Here is a 25,291-nt window from a genome sequence, read left to right on the forward strand (position 1 = left end):
ATGGAAGGGGGGTGGCCTGCTAGGAGGGGAATCGTCTTGTGCTTCACTATCAGCCTCCTGCTTCAAGGTAAGATGGGGCAAGAACCGGGAAGACCAGAGTGTGGTTCTGAAGGATATCTAGGAACTTCCTTCTGGCACTCGAAGGACATTAGAATTAACATGTTAAATAGTTCTTCCATAATGTCAGTGTTTTGATTTCCTTTTGGTGACAAATAGAAAGACATTCCACTGCTCAGGACACACAGCCCTCCTCTCTCCCTGACTGCATAGAGATCTACCAAACTGTCCCATTACACCACCTCTCCAATTCTACGTTTTCATTGTCCTCCAGTGCCTCTTCCACCACACCCTCAACCTACCCTCCCTGTCTTTTTCCTTTGATATGGCATCTATGAAAAGAGTAGCCCTGAAGGAGTAAGTAAAATACTAAGAGAGGGTGGCAATCCATCTGAGGGATTGTCTCCATGAGGGAATATTTGTTCCCAGGCTGGGTACATACCTTAAATGTTATGGAAAGAGATGGAGATCACACAAAAATGATACACACTGTATCAGCTGAGAACCTGTGGCTCCCAGACATCATCATCATGGAATTGTGCGTATCTGGGTGGGGGAAAGCCAGCATGAAGCCCATCTGCAAAGAACAGCTGAGGGTCAGTGCAGGGCATGGGGACACCAACAGATTCAGACTGGGGCACAGCCTCAGTTAGGTGACTCCCACAAAACACTATGAGCAGAAGAGATGAGAGAGTGACCTTAGAGAAAGAGCCCAAAAGGAGCACAGTAGGGGAAGACCTGGGATGGAAGGGAGTCAAAAGCTGATGAAGGCACCCACAGCACCCACCTCTCCCTGACTCTCACAAGCAGCGTGGATGTGGATCAGGGACCTCCAGGTCTCAACCGCCTATGTCAGCAGCGAAGGTCGAATACAGTAAGACAGGCCAATGAAGGTGACCAGCACCTGTAATCTGGACATCTTCCACTTTCCTTTTGACCAACAGAACTGCACGTTCACCTTCAGTTCCCTCCTCGACACAGGTGAGCGAGACACATTTTGGTAACCATTTAAGGTTCAAGGGGAAGATATTTAAATGATGTAGGTGTTACTTAGGAAGGTTTTACATTAGTGTTTCTCGACTCTGGCTACCCACTGAAGCTTTTTAAAAATACCAATAACTATGCATTACCTCAGAAATTCCAATTTAATTGTTCCAGGTGGGGCTCAGTTACTGTGATTTTTTATATCTCCCCAGGTGATGCTAATGTGCAGAGAGGGTTAAGAACTACTGCTTTAATTCCTCAATAAAGTAAATAAATTAAATAAATAAATACTACTACTTTAGATCTTAGATGGCCCTTGCACCAAAGAGGCCCACCTGACCCTGAGTTGCTGCACATCTATAATTTTTAGTTCAAACCTTTTAACATTAATAGCTAACACACTTAAACTGATAATTAACCTAACCGAATGCCACCAGGTATCCTGTGGCAGAACTGGACAAATTAATCATTATAATAGGCATGTGTGTAATTATAAAAATATTGAGCTGTTCAAGACTGAGTCCACTAAAACAACATCATAGAACTGGGGAATTGAGAAGAAAAACAGGAAAGTTCTTGACTCATGTTTGAGTCATATCTAATCTTCCCATAACTTTGACTTCAACAACAACAAATAAACTCCCAATGCTGCAGCCCACACATATATGAATTGCTGGTCCTGTGACCCATCTGAGACAACCTGGATGCCCTGCTTTAAAGGACAGAGAAGAGAATTTGTTGAAGAAGCTCAGTGAAGGAGGAATTGAATCTTGTGTACAGGAGACTTGAGGAGACTTCTGGACTGAGCGGCCCCGGCCTCCCTTGCAGTGGACAGCATGCTCCTGGGCATGGATAAGGAATTGTGGGTGATAACAGACACGTCTCGTAACGTCATTCTGACCCAGGGGAGTGGTAGCTCCTGAACATCGACAAGGCCACCCCAGAGACGCTGGTGGACAGCAACCTATATGACCAGATCATGTTCTTTGTAAGTCCAGGGGCCCCTGTTTGACTTCCGAGCCCAGTTGCTCTGTGATTTTCCTCTTGATCTAAGGCCCTTTGGGATGTAAAAATAGTTCCAGGGGGTTAAGCCCCTGCTCCTCACTCTACCCCCTACCATAACTGCCCTCAAGAAGGATCCCCAAGGCCTCTGCCCTGCAGAGAGGAAGAGCAGCTGGGCTGTTGTAAGAATGGGCAGTCCTGTCCAATGCTCCAAAGTGCCCCACTTGCCCCTAAAAGTCTACAGTTGTGTTCCCAGCAGGTGGAACATAAGGGAAAATTAGACAACAAAATTGGGGGCACTTTAGACGAGGTCACAATTAAATGCATCTGTTACCCAACGAGGTCATCCCATGGCCAGCCTAACTGGACATCAGCAAGGATTGGATAATCAAATATAGAGTTGAGGGACTTCCCTGGTGGTGCAGGGGTTAAGAATCCGCCTGCCAATGCAGGGGACACGGATTCGAGCCCTAATCTGGGAAGATCCCACATGCCGCGGAGCAACTAAGCCAGTGCACCACAACTACTGAGCCTGTGCTCTAGAGCCCATAAGCCGTAACTACTAAGCCTGTGTGCCACAACTACTGAGCCTGTGTTCCACAACTACTGAAGCCCACACGCCTAGAGCCCGTGGTCCACAACAAGAGAAGCCACTGAAATGAGAAGCCCGTGCACCACAACGAAAACCCAACACAGCCAAAAATAAATAAATAAAATAAATTTTAAATATATATATATATAGAGAGAGAGAGAGTTGAGTCCTCTGGCATCGGTTATTTGCCACATCCTCCACACTCCTCCCCACCAGGTGGCCATCAGGCGCAGGCCCAGCCTCTACGTCATAAGCCTCCTGGTGCCCAGGAGCTTTCTGATAGCCATCGACACCCTCAGCTTCTTCCTGCCGGCAGAAAGTGAGAACCGCGCCCCATTCAAGATGACACTCCTGCTGGGCTACAACGTCTTCCTGCTCATGAGGTTGAATGACTTACTCCCTGCCAGTGGCAGCCCCTCTCATCAGTATGGTCCCTCCCACTTTCCGGGGAAGCAAAGGCAGCAGGGGACATGGTGGGAGGCAGGTAGCAGGAGAACCGCTGCCTCTCCACTTAAGGAGGGAATGGATTCTGAGGAAAGATTGGATTTGGGGAAAAAAATCTTTTTTAGTGAGGAATCTGCCCAGATTTATTTATAGTTTGCTTTGCCTTCAGGTGTCTATTTTGCCCTGTGTCTGTCACTGATGGTGGTCCACCTGCTGGAGACCATCTTCATCACCTACCTGCTGCACCTGGCCACCACCCAGCCCCCACCCAGGCCTCGCTGCCTCCGTTCCCTGCTTCTACACTGCACCAGCCCAAGGAAATGCTGCCCCGCTGCACCCCAGAAGGGAACACGGGCCTGGGCCTCAGCCCTGCCCACCTGCCTCGTGAGGGAAATCAGCACGGCCCACGCGTCCTCTCCCATCACCTCCCCTTCTCTGCTCCCGCCTCCTTCCTGCCCCCACAGCCCCCCAGCTGACCTTGGCAGCCCACAGCTGAGTCTCTGTCTCTCCCTAGGTGTGAAGGAGCCCGTGGAGTTGGTGGGGAAGGCGCCAGGTCCCAGGGAGGCAGAGCTAAATGGGTGCCCTGGGTCAGCGAGGGCCCAGCAGGAGGACGAGGCTCAGAAGCAGCACTCGGTCAGCCTGTGGATGCAGTTCAGCCACATGATGGACACCCTGCTCTTCAGCCTCTACCTGCTCTTCCTGGCCCCCTCCATCGTCACGGTCATCATCCTCTGGAACACCTAGGCAGACATCCACACCCACCTCTCCCTGCAAACCACAGCTTGAAGTTTCTCTTGGTCTTAGGGCCAGCCAGACACAGGCCCTTTCCTAATCTTAAACACCCCCAGTGACTACCATGTCCCCTCTATATTCCCAAAACTCCAACAGGGCCCTACCGAGCAGGTTTAGAACAGCCCTAGACAATCTCCTGACTTTTCATATGCACAGTCCTCAATCCTGCACACTTTCAGTGTTTCTTAGCCACACCTAACCTCTGACTCCCTTACCACTGAAGATCGGGGTCAGTGGAGTCTCTCCCTGATTGACTGTCCCAATAAACAACTTTCCAGGGCTTCCCTGGTGGTGCAGTGGTTAAGAATCCGCCTGCCAACGCAGGGGACACGGGTTCAAGCCCTGGTCCGGGAAGATCTCACATGCCGTGGAGCAAATAAGCCTATGCACCATAACTATGAGCCTGTGCTCTACAGCCCGCAAGCCACAACTACTGAGCCTGTGTTCCACAACTACTGAAGCCCGCACGCCTAGAGCCCGTGCTCCACAACAAGAGAAGCCACCACAATGAGAAGCCCGCACACAGCAACAAAGAGTAGCCTCCGCTTGCTTCAAGTAGAGAAAGCCCAGGCACAGCAACGAAGACCAAATACAGCCAAAAATAAATTAATTAAATAAATTAAAGAAGACAAAAACAAAAATGACTTTCCAGGAAGCACTGGCTCCTCAGTACGTTTATTATAGCTCCACAAACACTGAGGTAAAGAGTTCTCTCGCAGAAGCTTTGATACTTCACCCTAAACAGGTGTAATCTGATTTGATTTTAAGTCTCTCAGGCACTTTCAGAGATTCAAAGGAATGAAAAGGTGAATCTCATTTCCAAGAAATTACTATAAAATACTGACAATTGCAAAATGTCCCTTTCATCAACCACTTCCATTTCATTTTCTTTTGTGTCATTTTTTTACTCTGACAGTTCTTCTGATTTCACAAAATCAAATAGAGAGGGCTTTCTGAATATACATGCCTGGAGGAGGGCCAGGAAGACTAGTTAAGGGCCTCAATTAAAGGGTTCAGGTTACATAGTTGTACAGCCACACAATGGAATGCTTTGTAGCCATTTAAAGTGAGAATACAGATCTCTGTTAAAACCATGGAAACAGGTCCATGATATATAAAGCGGAGAAAACAAGTTACAAAACACTATGTATACATAATTTCTCTTTTAAAAAATAGAGTGCTAGATAGAAATGCAGAGAAAAAGGTATGGGTGGCTAGACACCAAAAAAAAAATAGAGCAAATTTTGCCCTGCATAATAGGATTATGAGTGATTGCTATCTTCTTTTATATCCTTGTCTGTGTTTTCAATGAGCATGTATTATTTTTACAAAAAAAACCCAAAAAACCAACAACAACCTATTTTTTAAAAAAGAGTTCCGTATTAACAGTACTTCACACCGCCACCAGCAGATATCCTGTGGAGGACTCTTAACAGCTAGCTGGGAGCAAGGACCCGAGGAGAGAGAGAAATTGAAAGGGAAATGAAAGAATATGAAGGATGAATATCTGGATTATGTTTTAATTATATTCAGTTAGATGAACAGATTTCAGGGATTTATTTATATTTCTGCCTCCACTTGGAGAGTGTGCCTTCCTAAAGGTCAGGTATAAAGTCTCATCCATTTTTACAGTTCAGTATATGGTACCATGATCATGATGCCTGACACATCATAAGTGCTTAATAGACTTGTTGAACTATTAAATGCATGAACGAACACCAGCCAACCAAGAATCAGTGTCTATTAGCTCTAGGTGTAATCCCTTTATCCCATCTTGGCATTCCATCTTTCATGTATTATTTAAGCCAGTCTGAGACATTTAGTCACCCAAAGTAGTTTCTTATTTCAGTATTCAATAATTCTTAAGCAATATCTTGAATCTTTAACTCAGCCTTTTAACATATTAAGTGCAACACACAGCTGGCATGCCGAAACCTTACATAATAAAGAAGGTTTTTCTTCCTTCACATAACTTTTTAAATTAAACTTTGTATTGCAATACAACATACATACAGAAAAGTGTATGCATCTATGTGTACCACTCAATGAATTTTTAAAATTGATCACACCTGCATAACCACCACCCAGGTGAAGAAATAGAACAACTTTAGGAAAAACACTCCTTGGGGCCCCTCCCAATCATTACTCCCATTTATTCTCTCTGAAGATAATCACTAACCTGACTTCTAGACTCGTTTAGCATGTTTTAGGATTTTAGATTAACGGAATTACAGTATGTATTCTTTTATGTCTGGCTTTTTTTCCTCAATATTATGTTTGTGAAATTTAGCTATGTTGTGTGAATAGCGATAGTTTGTTCATATTCATTGCTGTATAGGTTTTCATTTAACTACTTTTAGGTTAGTAATTGTAGTCTTATTTAGGAGTTAACAGACTCAAACTTACATTAGTTAAAATCACTGCTCACTTATTGATATTAAAAGAACATTGGGGGACCTCCCTGGCAGTCCAGTGGTTAAGACTCCATGCTTCCAATGCAGGGGTGTGGGTTCTATCCCTGGTCAGAGAACTAAGATCTCATATGCTGCAGGGCACAGCCAAAAGAAAAGTTTAAAAAATAATAAAATAAAAATAAAAGAACATCAGCAGATTGCCTTCAATCATGCATTAAACTAGATAATTTAACAGTACTTGCTTATCTCCCTTTATATCCTCAGTTAAAGGGTATAATATCTTAAATCCTTCTTGTAACAAGGAAGGGGATGAAAAAAGTTGGGATGCTAGATGCATGGTCCAAAGCCTTCTCTCTTCAGGAGAGGGTTCACTCAAGAGTTGAGGGTTCCCTCTTGACCATATGATATTGTGCTGGGAGGAGGAACTGGTTTACAGTGAGAGTATGTCTCCATCTTTCCTACCCATTTCCATATGGGTATTTTCTCATTTGCCTGATATGTAAGAGTCACTCAGCTAGCATAAATATAAAATTATAACTATAAAACTTCTGGAAGAAACTAGAGCAAAACATACTGCAACACTGTGATAAGCAAAGATTTTGTACACTGAACAAGGGACTATAAAAATAACCAGGTGTATTAGAAGAAGCAAATATAATTTCTAAAAACAAAAAATATAATTATTGAAAAAAAACTTCAGTGGATAAGTTAAAGCAAATTAGAGACAGATAAAAAGGAATTGGTGACTTAGAAGACAAGGCTGAAAATATTTCTCTGCCAGAAAGTGGCAGAGAGAGACAAAGGAATGGAGAAGGAAAAATGAAATGAGGAAAGAAAATCCTAAATGAAACCAAAAGTCAAAAAGGAAGAAAAAAGAAACAAAGTGTGAAATAAGATGGCAGAAATAAATCCAAATATTTTAGTAATAAAAATAAATCTAAATGTACTAAACTCAACAATGTAGTTAGTATTTGTTTAGTTGGATTTTTAAAAGACACACCTAAAATCTAAGGACACAGAAAAGCTAAAGGTAAAAGATAGGAAAAGTTATGTAAAGCAAATACTAATTAAAAGCAAGCTGGGAGGTGGAGTCAAGATGGCAGTGTGGGAAGACACGGACTTACCGTCTCCCCACAACTAGGACGCCTGCCGGCCACTGGTGGGGGACTCTGTTGCCCAAGGAGATGGGAGGAACCCCAAAGTGAACTGGTAGGAAGCAGAGGGACTGAGGGGGAGGAGAAGTGGAGGCCAGACAGGATCAGCGCCCCTGAGGCCAGGGAGATCAGGACAGGCAGGTGGGAGGGACTCTCCAGGAAGAGCGGGAGAGGAGCAGAGGGCGATCGCCTGGCCCACTGGGGCTAGGGAGCCTGCTGAGCTCCCAAGCTGGTACCCCCCCCAAGGCCCCCGCCAGGCCACGTGGGTCCCTGGGGGTATAGGAGGGAGGCCTGGAGAGATCAGGAGAGGCAGGCAGGAGGAGCCATCTGGGAGGAGCGAGAGAGGAGCAGAGGGCGATTGCCCTGCCCAATCGAGCCCAGGAAGCCTGCTGGGCTCCCAGGCGAGGTCCCCTGCCCTCTGAGACCAGGGGTGGGGGGCACACCTGGGCCCCTTCTGTTCCTTGAGCCTAAGCCTCAACCCCCATAGCCCCCAGGGCCTCTTCCAGCCCTGTGGGTCCTAAGCACAGGCCCAACCCACCACCCAAACCTCACCCTTGCTTAGGCCCCACCTTCCACAGCCAAGACCTTCCCCCTCCCCCCCTTTTTTTTTCTTTACCCTCCTCTTTTTTACTACTGTGGTACTGATGTACCTTCTGGTTGTTGATTTATCTATATTTTTATTTTTATATTTTTCCTAACATATCTGTTAGTTTCCTAGCCTAATTTATTTTTTACTTTGTTATTGTTTTGTTTTGTTTTGTTTTGCCACCACACGTGGCTTGTGGGATCTTGGCTCACGAGCCAGGGGTCGGGCTGAAGCTCCTGCGGTGGGAGCTCTGAATCCAAACCACTGGACTAACAGAGAACCTCAGACCCCAGGGAATATTCATCAGAGTGAGGTCTCACGGAGTTCGTCATATCAGCACCAAGATCCAGCTCTACCCAATAGCCTAAAAACTCCAGTGTTGGAAGCCTCAGGCCAAACAACAAGTAAGACAGGAACACAATCCCACTCATAAAAGAAAAAAACTGAGATGGCAAAAAAATATGTCACAGATGAAGCAGCAAGGTAAAAACCTACAAGACCAAATAAATGAAGAGGAAATAGGCAATCTACCTGAAAAAGAATTCAGAGTAATGATAGTAAAGATGACCCAGAATCTCAGAAATAGAATGGAGGCAGACTGAGAAAATACAAGAAATGTTCAACAGAGATCTAGAAGAACTAAAGAACAAACAGACAGAGATGAACAACACAATATTGAAATGAAAAATACACTCAAAGGAATCAATAAGAGAATAACTGAGGCAGAAGAACGAATAGGTGAGCTGGAAGACAAAATGGTGGAAATACCTGCCGAGAAGCAGAATAAAGAAAAAAGAATGACAAGAATTGAAGACAATATCAGAGACATCTGGGACAACACTAAATGCACCAACATTCAAATTATAGGGGTCCCAGAAGAAGAAGAGAAAAAGAAAGAGTCTGAGAAAATATTTGAAGAGATTATAGTTGAAAATTTCCATAACATGGGAAAGGAAATAGTCAATAGTCAATCTACCCAGCAAGGATCTCATTCAGATTCAATGGAGAAGTCAAAAGCTTTTCAGACAAGCAAAAGCTAAGAGAATTCAGCACCACCAAACCAGGGTTACAACAAATGCTAAAGAAACTTCTCTAGGTGGGAAACACAAGAGAAGAAAAAGACCCACAAAAACAAACCCAAAACAATTAAGAAAATGGTAATAGAAACATACATATCAATAATAACCTTGAATGTAAATGGATTAAATGCCTCAACCAAAAGACACAGACTGGCTGAATGGATACAAAAACAAGACCCATATATATGCTATCTACAAGAGACACACTTCAGGCCTAGGGACACATACAGACGGAAAGTGAAGGGATGGAAAAAGGTATTCCATGCAAATGGAAATCAAAAGAAAGCTGGAGTAGCAATACTTGTATCAGATAAAATAGACTTTAAAATAAAGACTGTTACAAGAGATAAGGAGGGACACTACAAAATGATCAAAGAATCAATCCAAGAAGAAGATATAATAATTATAAATGTTTATACACCCAACATAGGAGCACATCAATACATCAGGCAAATGCTAACAACCATGAAAGAAGAAATTGACAGTAACACAATAATAGTAGGGAACTTTAACACCCCACATACACCAATGGACAGATCATCCAAATAGGAAATAAATAAGGAAACACAAGCTTTAAATGACATAAGAGACCAGATAGATCTAATTGATATTTATAGAACATTTCACCCCAAAGTGGCAGAATACACTTTCTTCTCAAGTGCACATGGAACATTCTACAGGATAGATCACATCTTGGGTCACAAATCAAGCCTTGGAAAATTTAAGAAAATTGAAATCATATCCAGCATCTTTTCTGACCACAACACTCTGAGATTGAAAGTCAATTACAGGAAAAAAACTGTAAAACACACAAATACGTGGAGGCTAAACAGTGTGCTACTAAATAGCCAAGAGATCACCAAAGAAATCAAAGAAGAAATAAAAAATACATAGAAACAAATGACAATGAAAACATGAGAACCCAACCTATGGAATGCAGCAAAAGCAGTTCTAAGAGGGAAATTTATAGCAACTCAGCCTCACCTCAAGAAACAAGAAAAATCTCAAATAAACAATCTAACTGTAAACATAAAACAGCTAGAGAAAGAAGAACAAAGAAAACCCAAAGTCAGTAGAAGAAAAGAAATCATAAAGATCAGAGCAGAAATAAGTGAAATAGAAACGAAGAAAACAATAGCAAAGATCAATAAAACTAAAAGCTGGTTATTTAGGAAGATAAACAAAATTGATAAACCCTTAGCCAGACTCATCAAGAAAAAAACGGAGAGGACTCAAATCAATAAAATTAGAAATGGAAAAGAAGAAATCACAACTGACACTGCAGAAATACAAAGGATTATAAGAGACTACTACAAAAACTATATGCCAATAAAATGGACAACCATGAAGAAATGGACAAATTCTTGGAAACGTACAATTTTCCAAGACTGAAACAGGAAGAGTTAGAAAATATAAACAGACCTATCACAAGTAATGAAATTGAAACCATAATTAAAAATCTTCCAACAAACAAAAGCCCAGGACCAGATGGCTTCACAGGCGAAATTCTATCAAACATTTAGAGAAGAGCTAATACCTATCCAGCTCAAACTCTTCCAAAATATTGCAGAGGGAGAAACACTCCCAAATTCATTCTATGAAGCCACCATCACCCTGATATCAAAACCAGAAAAAGATACCACAAAAAAAGAAAATTATAGACCAGCATCACTGACGAACATAGATGCAAAAATCCTGAGCAAAATACTAGCAAACAGAATCTAACAGCACATTAAAAGGATCATACACCATGAACAAGTGGGGATTTATCCCAGGGATGCAAGGATTCTTCAATATATGCAAAACAATCAATGTGATACACCACATTAACAAATTAAGAAACCATATGATCATCTCAGTATACGCAGAAAAAGCTTTTGACAAAATTCAACACTAATTTATTATAAAAACTCTCCAGAAAAATGGGCATAGAGGGAACCTACCTCAACATAATAAAGGCCATATATGACAAACCCACAGCAAGCATCATACTCAATGGTGAAAAACTGAAAGCTTTTCCACTAAGATCAAGAACAAGACAAGGATGTCCACTCTCACCACTCTTATTCAACATAGTTTTGAAGTCCTAGCCACAGCAATTAGAGAAGAAAAAGAAATAAAAGGAATAAAAATTGGAAAAGAAGAAGTAAAACTGTCACTTTTTGCTGATGACATGATACTATACATAGAAAATCCTAAACATGCCACCAGAAAACTACTAGAACTAATCAATGAATTTGGTAAGGTTGCAGGATACAAAATTAATGCAAAGAAATCTCTGGCATTTGTATACACTAGCAATGAAAAATCAGAAAGAGAAATTAAGGAAACACTCCCATTTATGATTTCAACAAAAAGAATAAAATACCTAGGAATAAACTTGCCTAAGGAGGAGAAAGACTTGCACTCAGAAAACTATAAAACACTGATGAAAAAAATCAAAGATGACATAAACAGATAGAGAAATATACTATGTTCTTGGATTGGAAGAATCAATACTGTGAAAATGACTATACTACCCAAAGCAATCTACAGATTCAATGCAATCCCTATCAAACTACCAATGGCATTCTTCACAGAATTAGAACAACAAATCTTAAAATTAGTATGGAGACACAAAAGACCCCGAATAGCCAAAGCAATCTTGAGAAAGAAAAATGGAGTTGGAGGAATCACGCTCCCCGATTTCAAACTATACCACAAAGCTACAGTAATCAAGACAGTATGGTACTGGCACAAAAACAGAAATATAGATCAATGGTACAGGATAGAATGCCCAGAGATAAACCCACGCATATATGGGCACCTAATTTATGACATAGGAGGCAAGAATATACAATGGAGAAAAGACAGCCTCTTCAATAAGTGGTGCTGGGAAAACTGGACAGCTACATGTAAAAGAATGAAATTAGAAAACTACTTAACACCATACACAAAAATAAACTCCAAATTGATTAAAGACTTAAATGTAAGACCAGACACCATAAAACTCTTAGAGGAAAACACAGGAAAAGCACTCTTTGACATAAACCACAGCAAGATCTTTTTTGACTCACCTCCTAGAGTAATGGAAATAAAAACAAAAATAAACAAATGGGACTTAATTAAACTTAAAAGCTTTTGCACAGCAAAGGAAACCATAAACAAGACAAAAAGACAACTCTCAGAATGGGAGAAAATATTTGCAAATGAAACAACAGACAAAGGATTAATCTCCAAAATATACAAACAGCTCATGGAGCTCAATATCAAAAAAACAAACAATCCAGTTTAAAAAAATGGGTGGAAGACCTAAATAGACATTTCACCAAGGAAGACATACTGATGGCCAAGAGGCACATGAAAAGATGCTCAACATCACTAACCATTAGAGTAATGCAAATCAAAACTACAATGAGATATCACCTCATGCTGGTCAGAATGGCCATTATCAAAAATCTAGAAACCATAAATGCTGGAAAGGGAACCCTCTTGCACTGTTGGTGGGAATGTAAATTGATACAACCACTGTGGAGAATATGGAGGTTCCTTAAAAAATTAAAAATAGAACTACCATATGACCCAGCAATCCCACTACTGGGCATATACCCTGAGAAAACCATAATTCAAAAAGAGACATGTACCACAATGTTCATTGCAACACTATTTACAATATCCAAGACATGGAATCAACCTAAATGTCCATCGACAGATGAATGGATAAAGAAGATGTGGCACATATATACAGTGCAATATTACTCAGCCATAAAAAGAAACGATATTGAGCTATTTGTTGTGAGGTGGATGGACCTAGGGTCTGTCATACAGAGTGAAGTAAGTCAGAAAGAGAAAAACAAATACCGTATGCTAACGCATACATATGGAATCTAAAAAAAATGGTACTGATGAACCTAGTTGCAGGGCAGGAATAAAGAAGTAGACATAGAGAATGGACTTGAATACTTGGGGTGGGAGGGGGATGCTGGGGCGAAGTGAGAGTAGCATCAACGTATATATACTACCGAATGTAAAATAGTTGGCTGGTGGGAAGAAGCAGCATAGCACAGGGAGATCGGGCTCGGTGCTTTGCGATGACCTAGAGGGGTGGGATAGGGAGAATGGGAGGGAGGCTCAAGAGGGAGGGGATATGGGGACATGTTTATGCATATGGCTGATTTGCTTTGTTGTGCAACAGAAACTAACACAGTACTGTGTAGCAATTATACTCCAATAAAGATCTATTAAAAAAAAAAAAGGCAAACTGGAACGGTTCATCAACATCAGACAAAATTTTCATTAAGACAAAAATAATTATTCAGAATAAAGAGAATCTCAACATAACGATAAAATGTTTAATCACTTGGAGAATATAAACATTATAAAGTTGAATGCATCTAATAAAATAGCCTCAAATATATATAAAGCAAAAATAGAAAGAATTAAAAAGATAAAGTGACAGTTCTGTAATTATAATAGATTTCAACACATCTCAAGTTGATAACACATTATTGAAAAAATAATATACTTTAACCACACAGTTAAATTAGATTTAATGAGAATATATAGAACTCTACAGTTAACAATTGGAAAATACATTCTTTGCAAGCACATTTGGAATATTTACAAAAATTAACTATATATAGACTATAAAGCATGTCTCAAAATTTAGTAGCAGTCAGACTGTATTCTCTGAAATTATTGTTATTATTATTAACACTTAAATAGTACTAATTATGTACCAGCACTGTTCTAAGCATTTTATAATTATGACCTTATTTAATCCTTATAACAACATGATGAGATAAGAGCTATTACTATCATCCATTTTATAGATGAAGAAACTGAGGCAAAGAGGTGAAGTAACTTAAGTAACTTACACACAAGATCAGACAGCTTGTAAATGGTGGACCTGGGATTCACACTGAGGGAGTCCAGCTTTAAAGTTCATGCTCTTAACCACTTTTCTATGCTGCCTCTTTAGTCACAAGCTAGAAACAAAAAACTTTTCCACATTTGTAGACGAAAATGTATGTTTCTAAATAACTCATAGATCAAAAAAATAATTGATTTTTTTAATCCCTTAGAATTGAAACTAGTACATAACAACACTTGAGGGAGATAAATATTTCAAAGGAAATGTGCAACTTTAAATAAATATATAGGGATTTCCCTGGTGGCGAAGTGGTTAAGAATCCGCCTGCCAATGCAGGGGACACAGGTTCGAGCCCTGGTCCGGGAAGATCCCATATGCCGCAGAGCAACTAAGCCCGTGCACCGCAACTACTGAGCCTGTGCTCTAGAGCCCGTGAGCCACAACTACTGAGCCCGTGCACCACAACTACTGAAGCCCACGTGCCTAGAGCCCGTGCTCCACAGCAAGAGAAGCCACCGAAATGAGAAGCCTGCACACCACAACAAGGAGTAGCCCCCGCTCGCCGCAACTAGAGAAAGCCTGCACGCAGCAATGAAGACCCAACACAGCCTAAAATAAATAAATAAATTTATAAATAAATATAAATGAAAAGAAGAAAGGATGCCACAATTCTCGGAAATGTGAAAGTAATGTGTAGTAACAGATCAGTGGTTACCTGGGGTCAGAATGGAGTGGGGAAGGGCAGGAGGGAGTGGTTGCAAAGGTTATAACCACTCTTTGGTTGTGATGATGGTTTCACAGGTGCATAGATATATGTCAAAACTCATCAAAGTGGAGTCTTTGAACAGTTTATCTTATGCCAATTATACCTCAATAAAACAATTTTATAAATGTGCCCATAGGGAAAAAAACTTAAACGTTATATGAGGGTGTAAAGTGAAAAGTCCTTCTGCATTCCCCACCTGCCACTACTAATGTCTTTGAAGTCTTCCATGAGAACTTTCCCAAGCATATCCATCTATCTCCCTTTCCTCCAAGGAGGTAATAACTCTTCTAAATTTTGTATTTATTATTCTCTTACTTTTTGTTTTAGTTTTACTGCATAAGCATATTTCAAACAATCTGTTGTTTAAATATGTATATTTTGGAATACACATATGTTAGATAATATCATACTGTATATATTACGCAACTTGTTTTTTATTATTCAACATTGCACTTTTTTTTCCAACGTTATACTTTTGAGATTTAACCATGTTGATAGATGAAGTGAAGTTAATTCAGCTCTTTGCTGCATAGTATTCCATTACATAATTATCTGCACTAATATTATAGCCGCTAGCCACATGTGGCTACTGAGCACTTAAAATGCAGCTGTTATGACTGGGAGACTGAATTTTTAATTTTAGTTAATTTAAATTTTAATAGCCACATGTGACTAATAGCTACATACTAAACAGTGCTAGAGTATGCACCTAGAAGCAGGTGCATACTAGAGTATGCACCTAGAAGCAGAACTGCTGGTTCTTACAATACACACATCTTCACAGCATATTGTTTTCCAAAGTGCTTTTACTCCCACCCACAGTGCACCCACAGTGCATAGGAGTTTCTGTGGCTCTACAGCCTCACCAACACTTCTATTATCAGACTTTTAAAATTTTGCCATCTATTGAGTGTGAAATTATATTTTCTTGTGATTTTAAGTTCATTTGCTTTCCATAATTGCAAATGAGATTGAGTTTCTTTTTATTGTTTAGTGACTGTGTTTCCCCTTCTGTAAAATGCCAACTCAGTACATGGCTTCAGTACATTTTTATAATACATAGGGGAGGTAGTTGTTGTTATTCATTTATAGGCATGTCATATTTTTCTATTATTATTTTGTCAGTTATGTATGTGTTGCAAACATATTTTCTCAGTTTGTGACCTGACTTTTCATATTTAGTGTCCTTTAATGAACAAAAGTTTTAAATTTTCAACATTGCTGAATTTATGTTTATCACTTTAGGGTCCCGTGTTAATAAATCCTTGCTTATCCAAAATCTGAAATTTCTAAAAATGCAGAAAAACTGGATCACTCACCCATCATTGGTGCTAATGTAGAATGGTACTGCCACTCTGGGAAAGAGTATCCCAGTTTCTTTAAAAACTGTATATGCAGGGAGTTCCCTGGTGGCCTAGTGGTTAGGATTCCAGGCTTTCACTACCATGGACCACGTGGGGCAGCCAAAAACAAACAAACAAACAAACAAAAAATTGTACATGAGAATACCATACAATCCAGCAATTACACTTCTGGGTATTTATTCCAGAAGACTTATGTGCACACAAAAACCAGAACACAAATGTCTCTAGCAGCTTTATGCATAATAGACAAAAACTATAAACAACTCTGTGAAGAAAAACATATTTGACCCCTGCTCCCAGTTCCTGACACAGAGTTCCTAAAACCCTGTAAATTCCTGAGTGATAGGGGTGTTAGGAACATCTTTTGTTCTGATATTTGGTCTTTGATCCTGTTCCTGACACAGACCTCCTAAATCCCTTGAATTTCCTGGATGATAGGAGCACTTTTTGCTCTCCTGAGGTGACTTTTGGTGGACTCCTGGATAGCTTCAGGATGGGGACTGTTCACTAGAAAGACCAAGCCATGATTAGAAGCTCCAACCCCCAGCCTCTGAAAAGAGGAGAGGAGCTGGAGATTGAGTTCATAATCAATCATGCCGGGCTTCCCTGGTGGCGCAGTGGTTGAGAGTCTGCCTGCCGATGCAGGGGACGCGGGTTCGTGCCCCGGTTCGGGAGGATCCCACATGCCACAGAACAGCTGGGCCCGTGAGCCATGGCCGCTGAGCCTGCACGTCGAGAGCCTGTGCTCCGCAACGGGAGAGGCCACAACAGTGAGAAGCCCACGTACCGCAAAAAAAAAAAAAAAAATCAATCATGCCCATGTAATGAAGCTTCCATAAGAAATCCTGAACTATGGAGTTTGGAGAGCTTCTGGATGGATGAATACATCCACGTGCTGGGAGGGTGGCACACCCCAACACCACAGGGACAGAAGTTCCTGTGCTCAGGACCCTTCCAGACCTTGCCCTGTATGTCTTTTCATCTGGCTATTTATCTGTATCCTTTATTATATACTTTATAATAAACCAGTAAACACAAGTGTTTCCATGAGTTCTATGAGCCATTATAGTAAACTATCAAACCTGAGGATGGGGCTGTGGGAACCCCTAATTTATAGTCAGTTGTTCAGAAGTACAGGAGGCCTGGGTTTGTGACTGGCATCTGAAGAAGGGGGCAGTCTTGTGGGAATCAGACTTTTACCCGTGGGATCCGCACTAACTCTGGGTAGTTAATGTCAGAATTGCTTGGTATGAGGGGGGAAGAAAAACCACACATTTGGTGTCCAAAGTGTTGTGAGTAAAACAGAGGAAATAAGTGTTTTCCCTTAAAACTCAGAAGTCCTTCGCCAGGTGAAAAACAAACTGTGGTACATCCATACCATGGACTACTACTCAGCAATGTAAAAGGGGTGAGTACTTATACAGGCAGCAATCTGGATGGATCTCCAGAGAATTTTGTTGAATGAAAAAAGCCAATCCCAAAGGGTTACATCTGCATGATTTGATCTATATAACATTCTTGAAATGACAAAATTATAGAAATGGAGAACAAATGAATGGTTGCCAGGTGGTGGAAGAATGGGGAGGGAGGTAGTTGTAGCTATAAAAGGGTGACATGAAAGAATCCTGGTGTTAATGTTCTGTATCATGAGTGTAGCAATAGCAATAGCAATATCCTGATTGTTGTATCTCAATATAGCCCATCCCAAAGGTTTTCAATAATGTGAGTGTGAACCAGAACCATCCGGGGAGCTTTCAGACATACACACACAAACCTCCAAATGATTTTTCTACTCACACACATTACCTGACAGTGCCAGGGCTGTAGGCCTTTCTAGACATTAGATAAGGAAGGGTAAGTGGGAGAGTTCTGTTTTAGGAGCATGGCAAAATAAAGGATTAGGTTGGGGGAAACTAGATAGAGGAAACCTTATGAAGAAGCTGTTCCAACAGTACATACAAGGGATGACGCAGTTCTGTACTGTGGTGCTAGCTGCAGGGACAGAGTTCTGAGAGGTTTATGTCTCAGAAAAGGAGCTTAGGGCTTCCCTGGTGGTGCAGTGGTTAAGAATCTGCCTGCCAATGCAGGGGACACGGGTTTGAGCCCTGGTCCCGGAAGATCCCACATGCCGTGAAGCAACTAAGCCCGTGTGCCACAGCTACTGAGCCTGTGCTCTACAGCCTACGAGCCACAACTACTGAGCCTGCGTGCCACAACTACTGAATCCCATGAACCTAGAGCCTGTGCTCCGCAACAAGAGAAGCCACCGCAATGAGAGGCCCGCACACCGCAACAAAGAGTAGCCCCTGCTCACCGCAACTAGAGAAAGCCCATGCACAGCAATGAAGACCAAATGCAGCCAAAATAAATTAAATAAAATAAATTAATTTTAAAAAAAGGAGCTTAACCTCTCAAGCAAGCTTCTTAACTAAGTATTGACAGTAATCTCTAATGTCCACAGTTGGATAGAGGATATACTTTTAGGTCTGCAACAAAATAATTACATGTTCTTGCCTCGTGAAATCAGCAAGTGTCCCCGCCACAAGAGAGCATACCATCCCCTCCTCGTGGTCCTGCACTTTCTCTGAGGCACAGTTAGTTCCAGAAGGACCTGAGGCGACCTTTATCAATGGCCTCACCTGCCCCATCTCCCAAGTCCCCCAGTTTTCCTGAAAGGTCCTTGTTACTCAAATTTAAACCACTTATCTAGACAAGGCGGCTAAACAGGCACTTCTCCCCTAGTCTTGGCCTAACTTCCTCCCTGCCTGGAGCCCAGAAGGCATACCTGGACAGGGGCAAAGCAGGACACTCTGCTGTGATCTCTCTGGCCACAGCCTCTCACCAGGGAGTGGTTACCTGTCATGAGCAGTATTCAAAACCAGGAACCAAGGTGTGGTCTGGGCTCCTTTAAGCTTCAGAGTTTGGGGGTTCCTGGTGAGTCCCAAGAGAAGAGTCCAGAAGAGGAGGATGGAAGGGGGGTGGCCCACGACAGGGGAATTCCTCCTCTGCCTCCCTGTCAGCCTTCTGCTTCAAGGTAAGACGGGGCAAGAACAGGGAAAGAGGGGAATACTGTTCTGGGAAAATTCCAGAAACCCCCTCATTCCCCAGAACTAGAAAGCATCTAAAATAACTGGATTATACATTGCTTTTCTCTGTAGTATCTATATCTTGGTTTCCTTTGGGAAACAGATGAAACGCCCATTTCACTGATCAGTACGCATAGCGCCTGTCTCATTTGCCTGCATAGACATCTACCAAATTGTCTGTCCTTCCTTTTTACCACCTTTCTGATTCCACCCCTTTATAATGTTCAACTCTTCCTTTATACCAGGATTAGTAACTATGAACAGGGCCGTTTGGGTCCTGTTAATAATAATATAACTCCTTTCCCACCTCACTTGGGAAGATCTTGTAGAGGAGGTAATGTGGAGGGGAAAGGACAATGTTTGCTTTCCCCCAGATATGCTTCTCCTCAGTCTGGAGATGTACCTTATGAGTTAACTGGTATGGGGAGACAGTAGAAGAGGCATGGGAAAGAACTTGCTGGGCTCAGCTACAGGAATAACCGGAGTCACCTGCGGTTGGCGTGTGGGTGAGGTGGGCAGAAGGGCTGTTACGTTTCGTCACATAGCTCCACCAGTCACGTGGTAGATGATCAATGAGATCTTTTCAACATGGTGATGATGAAAATGGCTCCCACAGATCTTAGAGGAAGTCATCGGGTTTGAGAAGGGCACAGAGCCCAGAACAGTGTAGGTAGTCAATAAATTTACATTGAATACAACGTTCCTTAAGTTCCCACATGTTTTACATCACACTCATGTTTACTTCTCCCCAAACTTTTCCTTTCAGGAAATGAGAAAACATGAAAGTGGGAACGGACCACTGAGAAACAAAATTTTAGGGAAGTTTTGTTCAGTGTCTATGAGGAAGAATCACAATAGAGCTAGACAGAAAAAAGTATGGTCAGACAAAGGCCAAACCTTTAGGGTTATGACTATGGAAGGAATAGGCCTCCCCAGAGAGGCAGTCTGCATACAGATTTGGGTAGGATTTATATGGGAGCAAAACCACAGGAAGAAAGGGCTGAGCCCTGACTCAGCTCACCACATCAACTTCCATCATTTGCCTACCAGACCAGACCAGCCCCCCCCACAGCCCTGGCAGGAAGAACTTGGCATCCGGGAATCTTGGCCTAAGAAGGAGGGGTTCACATGCCCACCCCATGTCCACATTTTCTTTCTCTGCAGAGAGGCTCTAGGGTCCCAGCCCTGGCACTCCTCTCACTTAGGAAACAGAAAAGCCCTATTCCCATCTCACGAGGTCTCTACTCTCTACAGAAAGGGCAAACATTTCAGCATCAATTGTTCAGTCTTTGAGCAGCGTGGCGTAGACCCTGCTGTCTTCCAGGCTATATTTAACCAGAAGGACTTCCGTCCAGTAATCAACTACAGCATCCCCACTCATATCAGCATCTCCTTCACCCTGTCTGCCATCCTTAAAGTGGTGAGTTTTGACTGATAACATTCTTTCCATAGCCTGCTAATAGGAAACAAGAACTCTTTACCCTGTCAATCCAACACTGCACCTGTCCAGTAGTGAGCAAAGAGTCCCCTGAATGAATTCTGTACAAGTTAAATGTTCATCCTATGGGGTGGAGAGACATGAAAGGGAATGCTGCTGTGACATTTCTGCAGGTAACGTTTGTCCTTGAGTCCTGCCCTTATAGGAAAATTATACTAAGAAAACATTCCCAATGGGCCCCCATGCTGTTTTTTCCCCTATATTTTCCATGCAACCTGCATTTTTCTGAACTACTTTCTTTTGAGACTTGTAATTGAAAAGCTGAACTGTCACATGGGACCACTTAGGAAACAAAGGAAGGAGGTAGACTAGGACCTGATTTCATGGCATTAATGATCCGGGACGGGGATCTTTTGGTCAGGATGCACAACTTCAGCTGCTGATGTCATTTCTGTGGTTAAAGTTGGTATGTAAGCTCAGCTTTCTTCTTCTCTTTTTCTCCTTGCCTGATTTTCTGGCTTTGCTTGCAAAAAACACATTTGTTGAAATTGACAGTGCCCAAGGAAATACACAAAGCCAACCAGAATGGGGCCAGTGCTGGTGACAAATAGCTTTCTGGGCTGCCAATCAACTTTGAAATTCAGATGGAAAAAAAACAGAAAGATGGAGGGCAGCACAGTTGGAAGCCCCTAAGTAAGCTTCAAGGTGCAAATGTATCCAGCACCCAGCTTAAGATTTCCCTTGAGCAGGAAGTGAAAGGCCAGTAAGACTTTGTTAGCTAGAGAAGAGGGACATTATCACCAGAAAGAGGAGAGGAATCAGAGTTTAAAAGGAAATGTGGTTTAAAAAAAAAAAAAAACCCGCAGGGAATTCTCTGGTGGTCCAGTGGTTAGGACTCCGCACTGCCACTGCAGGGGGCACAGGTTCCATCCCTGGTCGGGGAACTAAGATCCCTCATGCCGTGTAGTGTGGCCAAAAAAAAAAAGACCAAAACAAAACAGAAAAGCAAGATGCATAACAACGTGCACAGTATCATTCTATCTGTGTAAATAAAAATGAATGCTGGGATATATTTTTTTCTAGAATGATATATAAAAAACTGTTAATAATGGACCTGAGTTGGGGATATGAACTGAGTTGGACTAAATTAAGGAGGGAAAAAAATTATTCTTTATATTATACCTTTCTGGAATTGTTGAAATTTTATCATATGCCCATAGTACATACATTTAGAAAAAAATACATACATATGTATATATTTTTAAGGGACTGGAAGGGCAGGAGATGCTGACATAAACTAGCTCCAGGTTTCAGTCATAACCATCCCTCTGGGCCCTATGCCCTAGATCTGGAGTCACCCATTCATCAGCTGGGACCCAGGAGAATGTGGTGATATCAATAAACTCACTGTGACATCTGAGAACCTGTGGCTCCGAGACATCTTCATCGTGGAATCGTGGGTATCAGGGCTGGGAAAAGCTGGGGGAAGACCCTTCTGCAAGGAGCAGGCGAGGGCACTGCAGGGCAAACCCATTCAGCGGGACCACTGAAAACTTATTTCAGAGAGGAGCACAATCACAGCTCATCACCTTCTCTGCTAGAAATGAGAAAGCAGTAGGGAGAAAAGATGGCGGAGTGGCAGCATTGGGAAGCCCTGCCTTAAGAGCAAAACATAAACTGATGTGAAACCCAGAGCATTTGCGCCCCCTCCCCTTCCACCGCTTAGCAACGATGTCGATCACACTCTGGATGGCCTCTCCGCCTGTGTGACTAATGAAGGTCGCGTTGTGTACAACAAACAGGTTGCAGGTGACCAGCATCTGTAACCTGGACATCTACTTCTCTTTTGACCAGAAGAACTGCACCCTCACTTTTAGCTCTTTCCTCTACACAGGTGAGTTGCAGTGGTGGTTCTGGCACGGGGTAAACTGAGATCAACTGTGGGGCAACAAAAAAACACTCAGAAGCAAAGTCATTTTTTTAATTTTAATTTTAATTTTTTGCGGTACACGGGCCTCTCACTACCGTGGCCTCTCGCATTGCGGAGCACCGGCTCCGGACGCGCAGGCTCAGCGGCCATGGCTCACGGGCCCAGCCGCTCCGCGGCATGTGGGATCTTCCCGGACTGGGTCAAGAACCCGTGTCCCCTGCATCGGCAGGTGGACTCTCAACTACTGCACCACCAGGGAAGCCCACGGTCATTTTTTTTAATGCATAAAAAGGGACAGTGGAGTATTTGCTAATTGGGGGTGTGTGGATGGTGGGGTAGGGGAAGTTGAACTTAAGAGAGAACAAGACTTCCTGAGAAAGCCCAGAATTGAAAGAAGGCAGTTGGGCAGCAAGGAAGTCACATTACAGGACTGTCTGAAAGAGGTAGCTAAAGCAGTTGTTGAATCACCTCTCTGAGCCCCACACAGAGTAGGTGCTGAGCAGATGTGTGCTGAGTGAGTGTCTCCCCTGCAGTGGAAAACACGTTGCTGGGCATGGACAAGGAAGTGTGGGACATAACAGACACCTCGCGTGACATTGGCCACACACAACGGGAGTGGGAGCTCCTGGGCATCAACAAGGCCACCCCGAAGATACCTGTGGGCTTCAGCCTTTTTGACCAGATCATGTTCTATGTAAGGCCAGAGACTCTGGCATGGCTGTCCAACCCCCATATCTTTCTCATCGTACACTTCTAAATCTCAGAGCCTCTCACCTCTTGCCCTAAGACCAGAAAGTCCCTGGGCACCATAACCCTCATAGCGTTCCTCTCTCCCAAGTCCCCCAAAGAAGTCCCCCTCTCTGCACCTGCCAGCTCTGGCCTAGGTTTGCTTTGGTGGGTATGGGGGAGTCCTATTAGTCATATGAAAGCTGCTCCTCATCCAGCCCCAGAAAGAGCCCCTGCTGGAGTGAGGACATCAAGAAAGGAAGAGTCTGGAATCATCTCTTGGTTTCCCTTCAGTTCTAGCTTCACCTGGTTCTCTGCTCTCTCCTCCCCACCAGGTGGCCATCAGGCACAGGCCCAGCCTCTACGTCATAAGTCCCCTGATGCCCAGTAGCTTTCTGATCACCATCGATGCCCTCAGCTTCTTCCTGCCAGTAGAAAGCGAGAACCGCGCCCCATTCAAGATGACACTCCTGCTGGGCTACAACGTCTTCCTGCTCATGACGTTGAATGACTTACTCCCTGCCAGTGGCACCTCCCTCATCAGTATGGCCCCCACCCCACTGTTGAAAAATGAAAAAAGAAAAAAGAAAGAGGCAGGGTAGGCGGGTGAACTGGCTAGATCTGCTGAGGCAGCAGAGGGAGACAGTGGTCATCTTAGAAAGGGCTCAGTGTGTGAGACAGAAAAAAGGGGGGCTTGGTGGTTCCTCTGGACCTGACTCACTCAGGTGTGCTCCTTCCCGCCACCCAGGTGTCTACTTCGCCCTGTGTCTGTCACTGATGGTGGTCAGCCTGCTGAAGACCATCTTCATCACCTACCTGCTGCACCTGGCCACCACCCAGCCCCCACCCAGGCCTCGCTGCCTCCGTTCCCTGCTTCTACACTGCACCAGCCCAAGGAAATGCTGCCCTGCCGCTCTCTGGAAGGAGGATGTGGGCCTGGGCCTCACTCCCACCCACCTGTCTGGTAAGAGAAATCTGCACTGCCCACACTCTCTGCACTGGGCCCAACTTCCCACTTCTCTAATCCTGTCTCCTTCCCACTTCACAGCTGCGTCTCTGCCCTCTCCACAGAACAGAAGGAGCCAGGGGAATTGGGAGGGAAGGAGCTGGGACCCAGAGAGGCAGAACTGAATGGTGGCTCAGGATGGACAAGGGCCCGGCTAGCTGACCTGTGGGTTCATTTCAGCCACATGATGGACACCCTGCTCTTCCGCATCTACCTGCTTTTCTTGGCCACCTCCATCATCCTCTGGAACACCTAGGAGTAGTGTTCTAACGGTGCAAGAACACCTGGTGTTCAGGTTTCCTTGGCTTCAACTAACCATCCCAGGCCCTGTTCCCCTGCTCCAGTTCACATACAACAGTCCCAGAAATGTGCCCGTGATCCCTGCTCCAGCCTTCCCAGGGCTTAAACAGAACTACTGCCGACTCTCTCAGAACTGACATTATATTTCCAAAACACAGTGAATTCAGAATATACATGTTTATGTTAGAAATATCATTTTTACTGGAAAAGGAAGGCTTTATAATAAAGGCTACAAATATTTACCAAAAAGTAATTCATGTTGCTGGAATAGAGGACAGGGATTAAACCTCTTGAAAAATAGGCTGAAATATTTATTTATTGTTTTAATAAATATTTATTGAGCATCTACTACCTGCTAGGCACTGTTCTGAATTGTGAAGATACAGCAGTGAACTAAACTGGCAAAAATCTCTATCCACACGGAGCTTACCTTGGGGGTGGGTGGAGACTGACAGTAAAAAAGATAAGTGAGAGAAACATAGAGTATGTGCTAAGTACCAAGGAGAAAAAGCAAATCAGGGAAGGCAGAATGGGAAATGTGCGGAGGGGCTGAAAGTTTAGGAGGGTGGCCAAGTTAGACCTCATGATAACTTCCTGCCGGGCTGGGTCCTGTGCATTGTTCCACAATAATGCCAGCTGGAGACTGCTGTAACCCAGTCTTTTATGAGAGGCTCAGAGGTTATGTAACTTGCCCAAAGTCATGCAGTTCTTGCTATTTT

At 43.0% G+C, this 25,291-nt stretch overlaps 1 protein-coding gene and 1 pseudogene across 2 annotated transcripts; both read left to right on the forward strand.

Annotated features, from left to right (window-relative positions):
* Positions 1–24,528, forward strand: LOC307186324 (5-hydroxytryptamine receptor 3C-like; the record flags this gene model as incomplete). The annotated part of the gene is given in 11 exon segments (XM_079921387.1): positions 1–67; positions 20,427–20,435; positions 20,438–20,592; positions 21,032–21,076; positions 21,957–22,066; positions 22,337–22,412; positions 22,414–22,504; positions 23,074–23,234; positions 23,602–23,809; positions 24,015–24,230; positions 24,338–24,528. Coding segments are annotated over 11 exon segments (1,329 nt in total).
* On the forward strand, positions 537–3,823 carry LOC307187044 (5-hydroxytryptamine receptor 3C-like; annotated as a pseudogene). The gene is made up of 6 exons: positions 537–595; positions 868–1,038; positions 1,870–2,029; positions 2,852–3,060; positions 3,249–3,463; positions 3,594–3,823. The product of its transcript is annotated as a 5-hydroxytryptamine receptor 3C-like (transcript).
* Positions 24,529–25,291: the final 763 nt, after the last annotated feature.

The sequence above is a fragment of the Stenella coeruleoalba genome, assembly GCF_951394435.1.
Source record: "Stenella coeruleoalba genome assembly, chromosome: 5".
In the NCBI taxonomy this organism is placed as follows: Eukaryota; Metazoa; Chordata; class Mammalia; order Artiodactyla; family Delphinidae; genus Stenella; species Stenella coeruleoalba.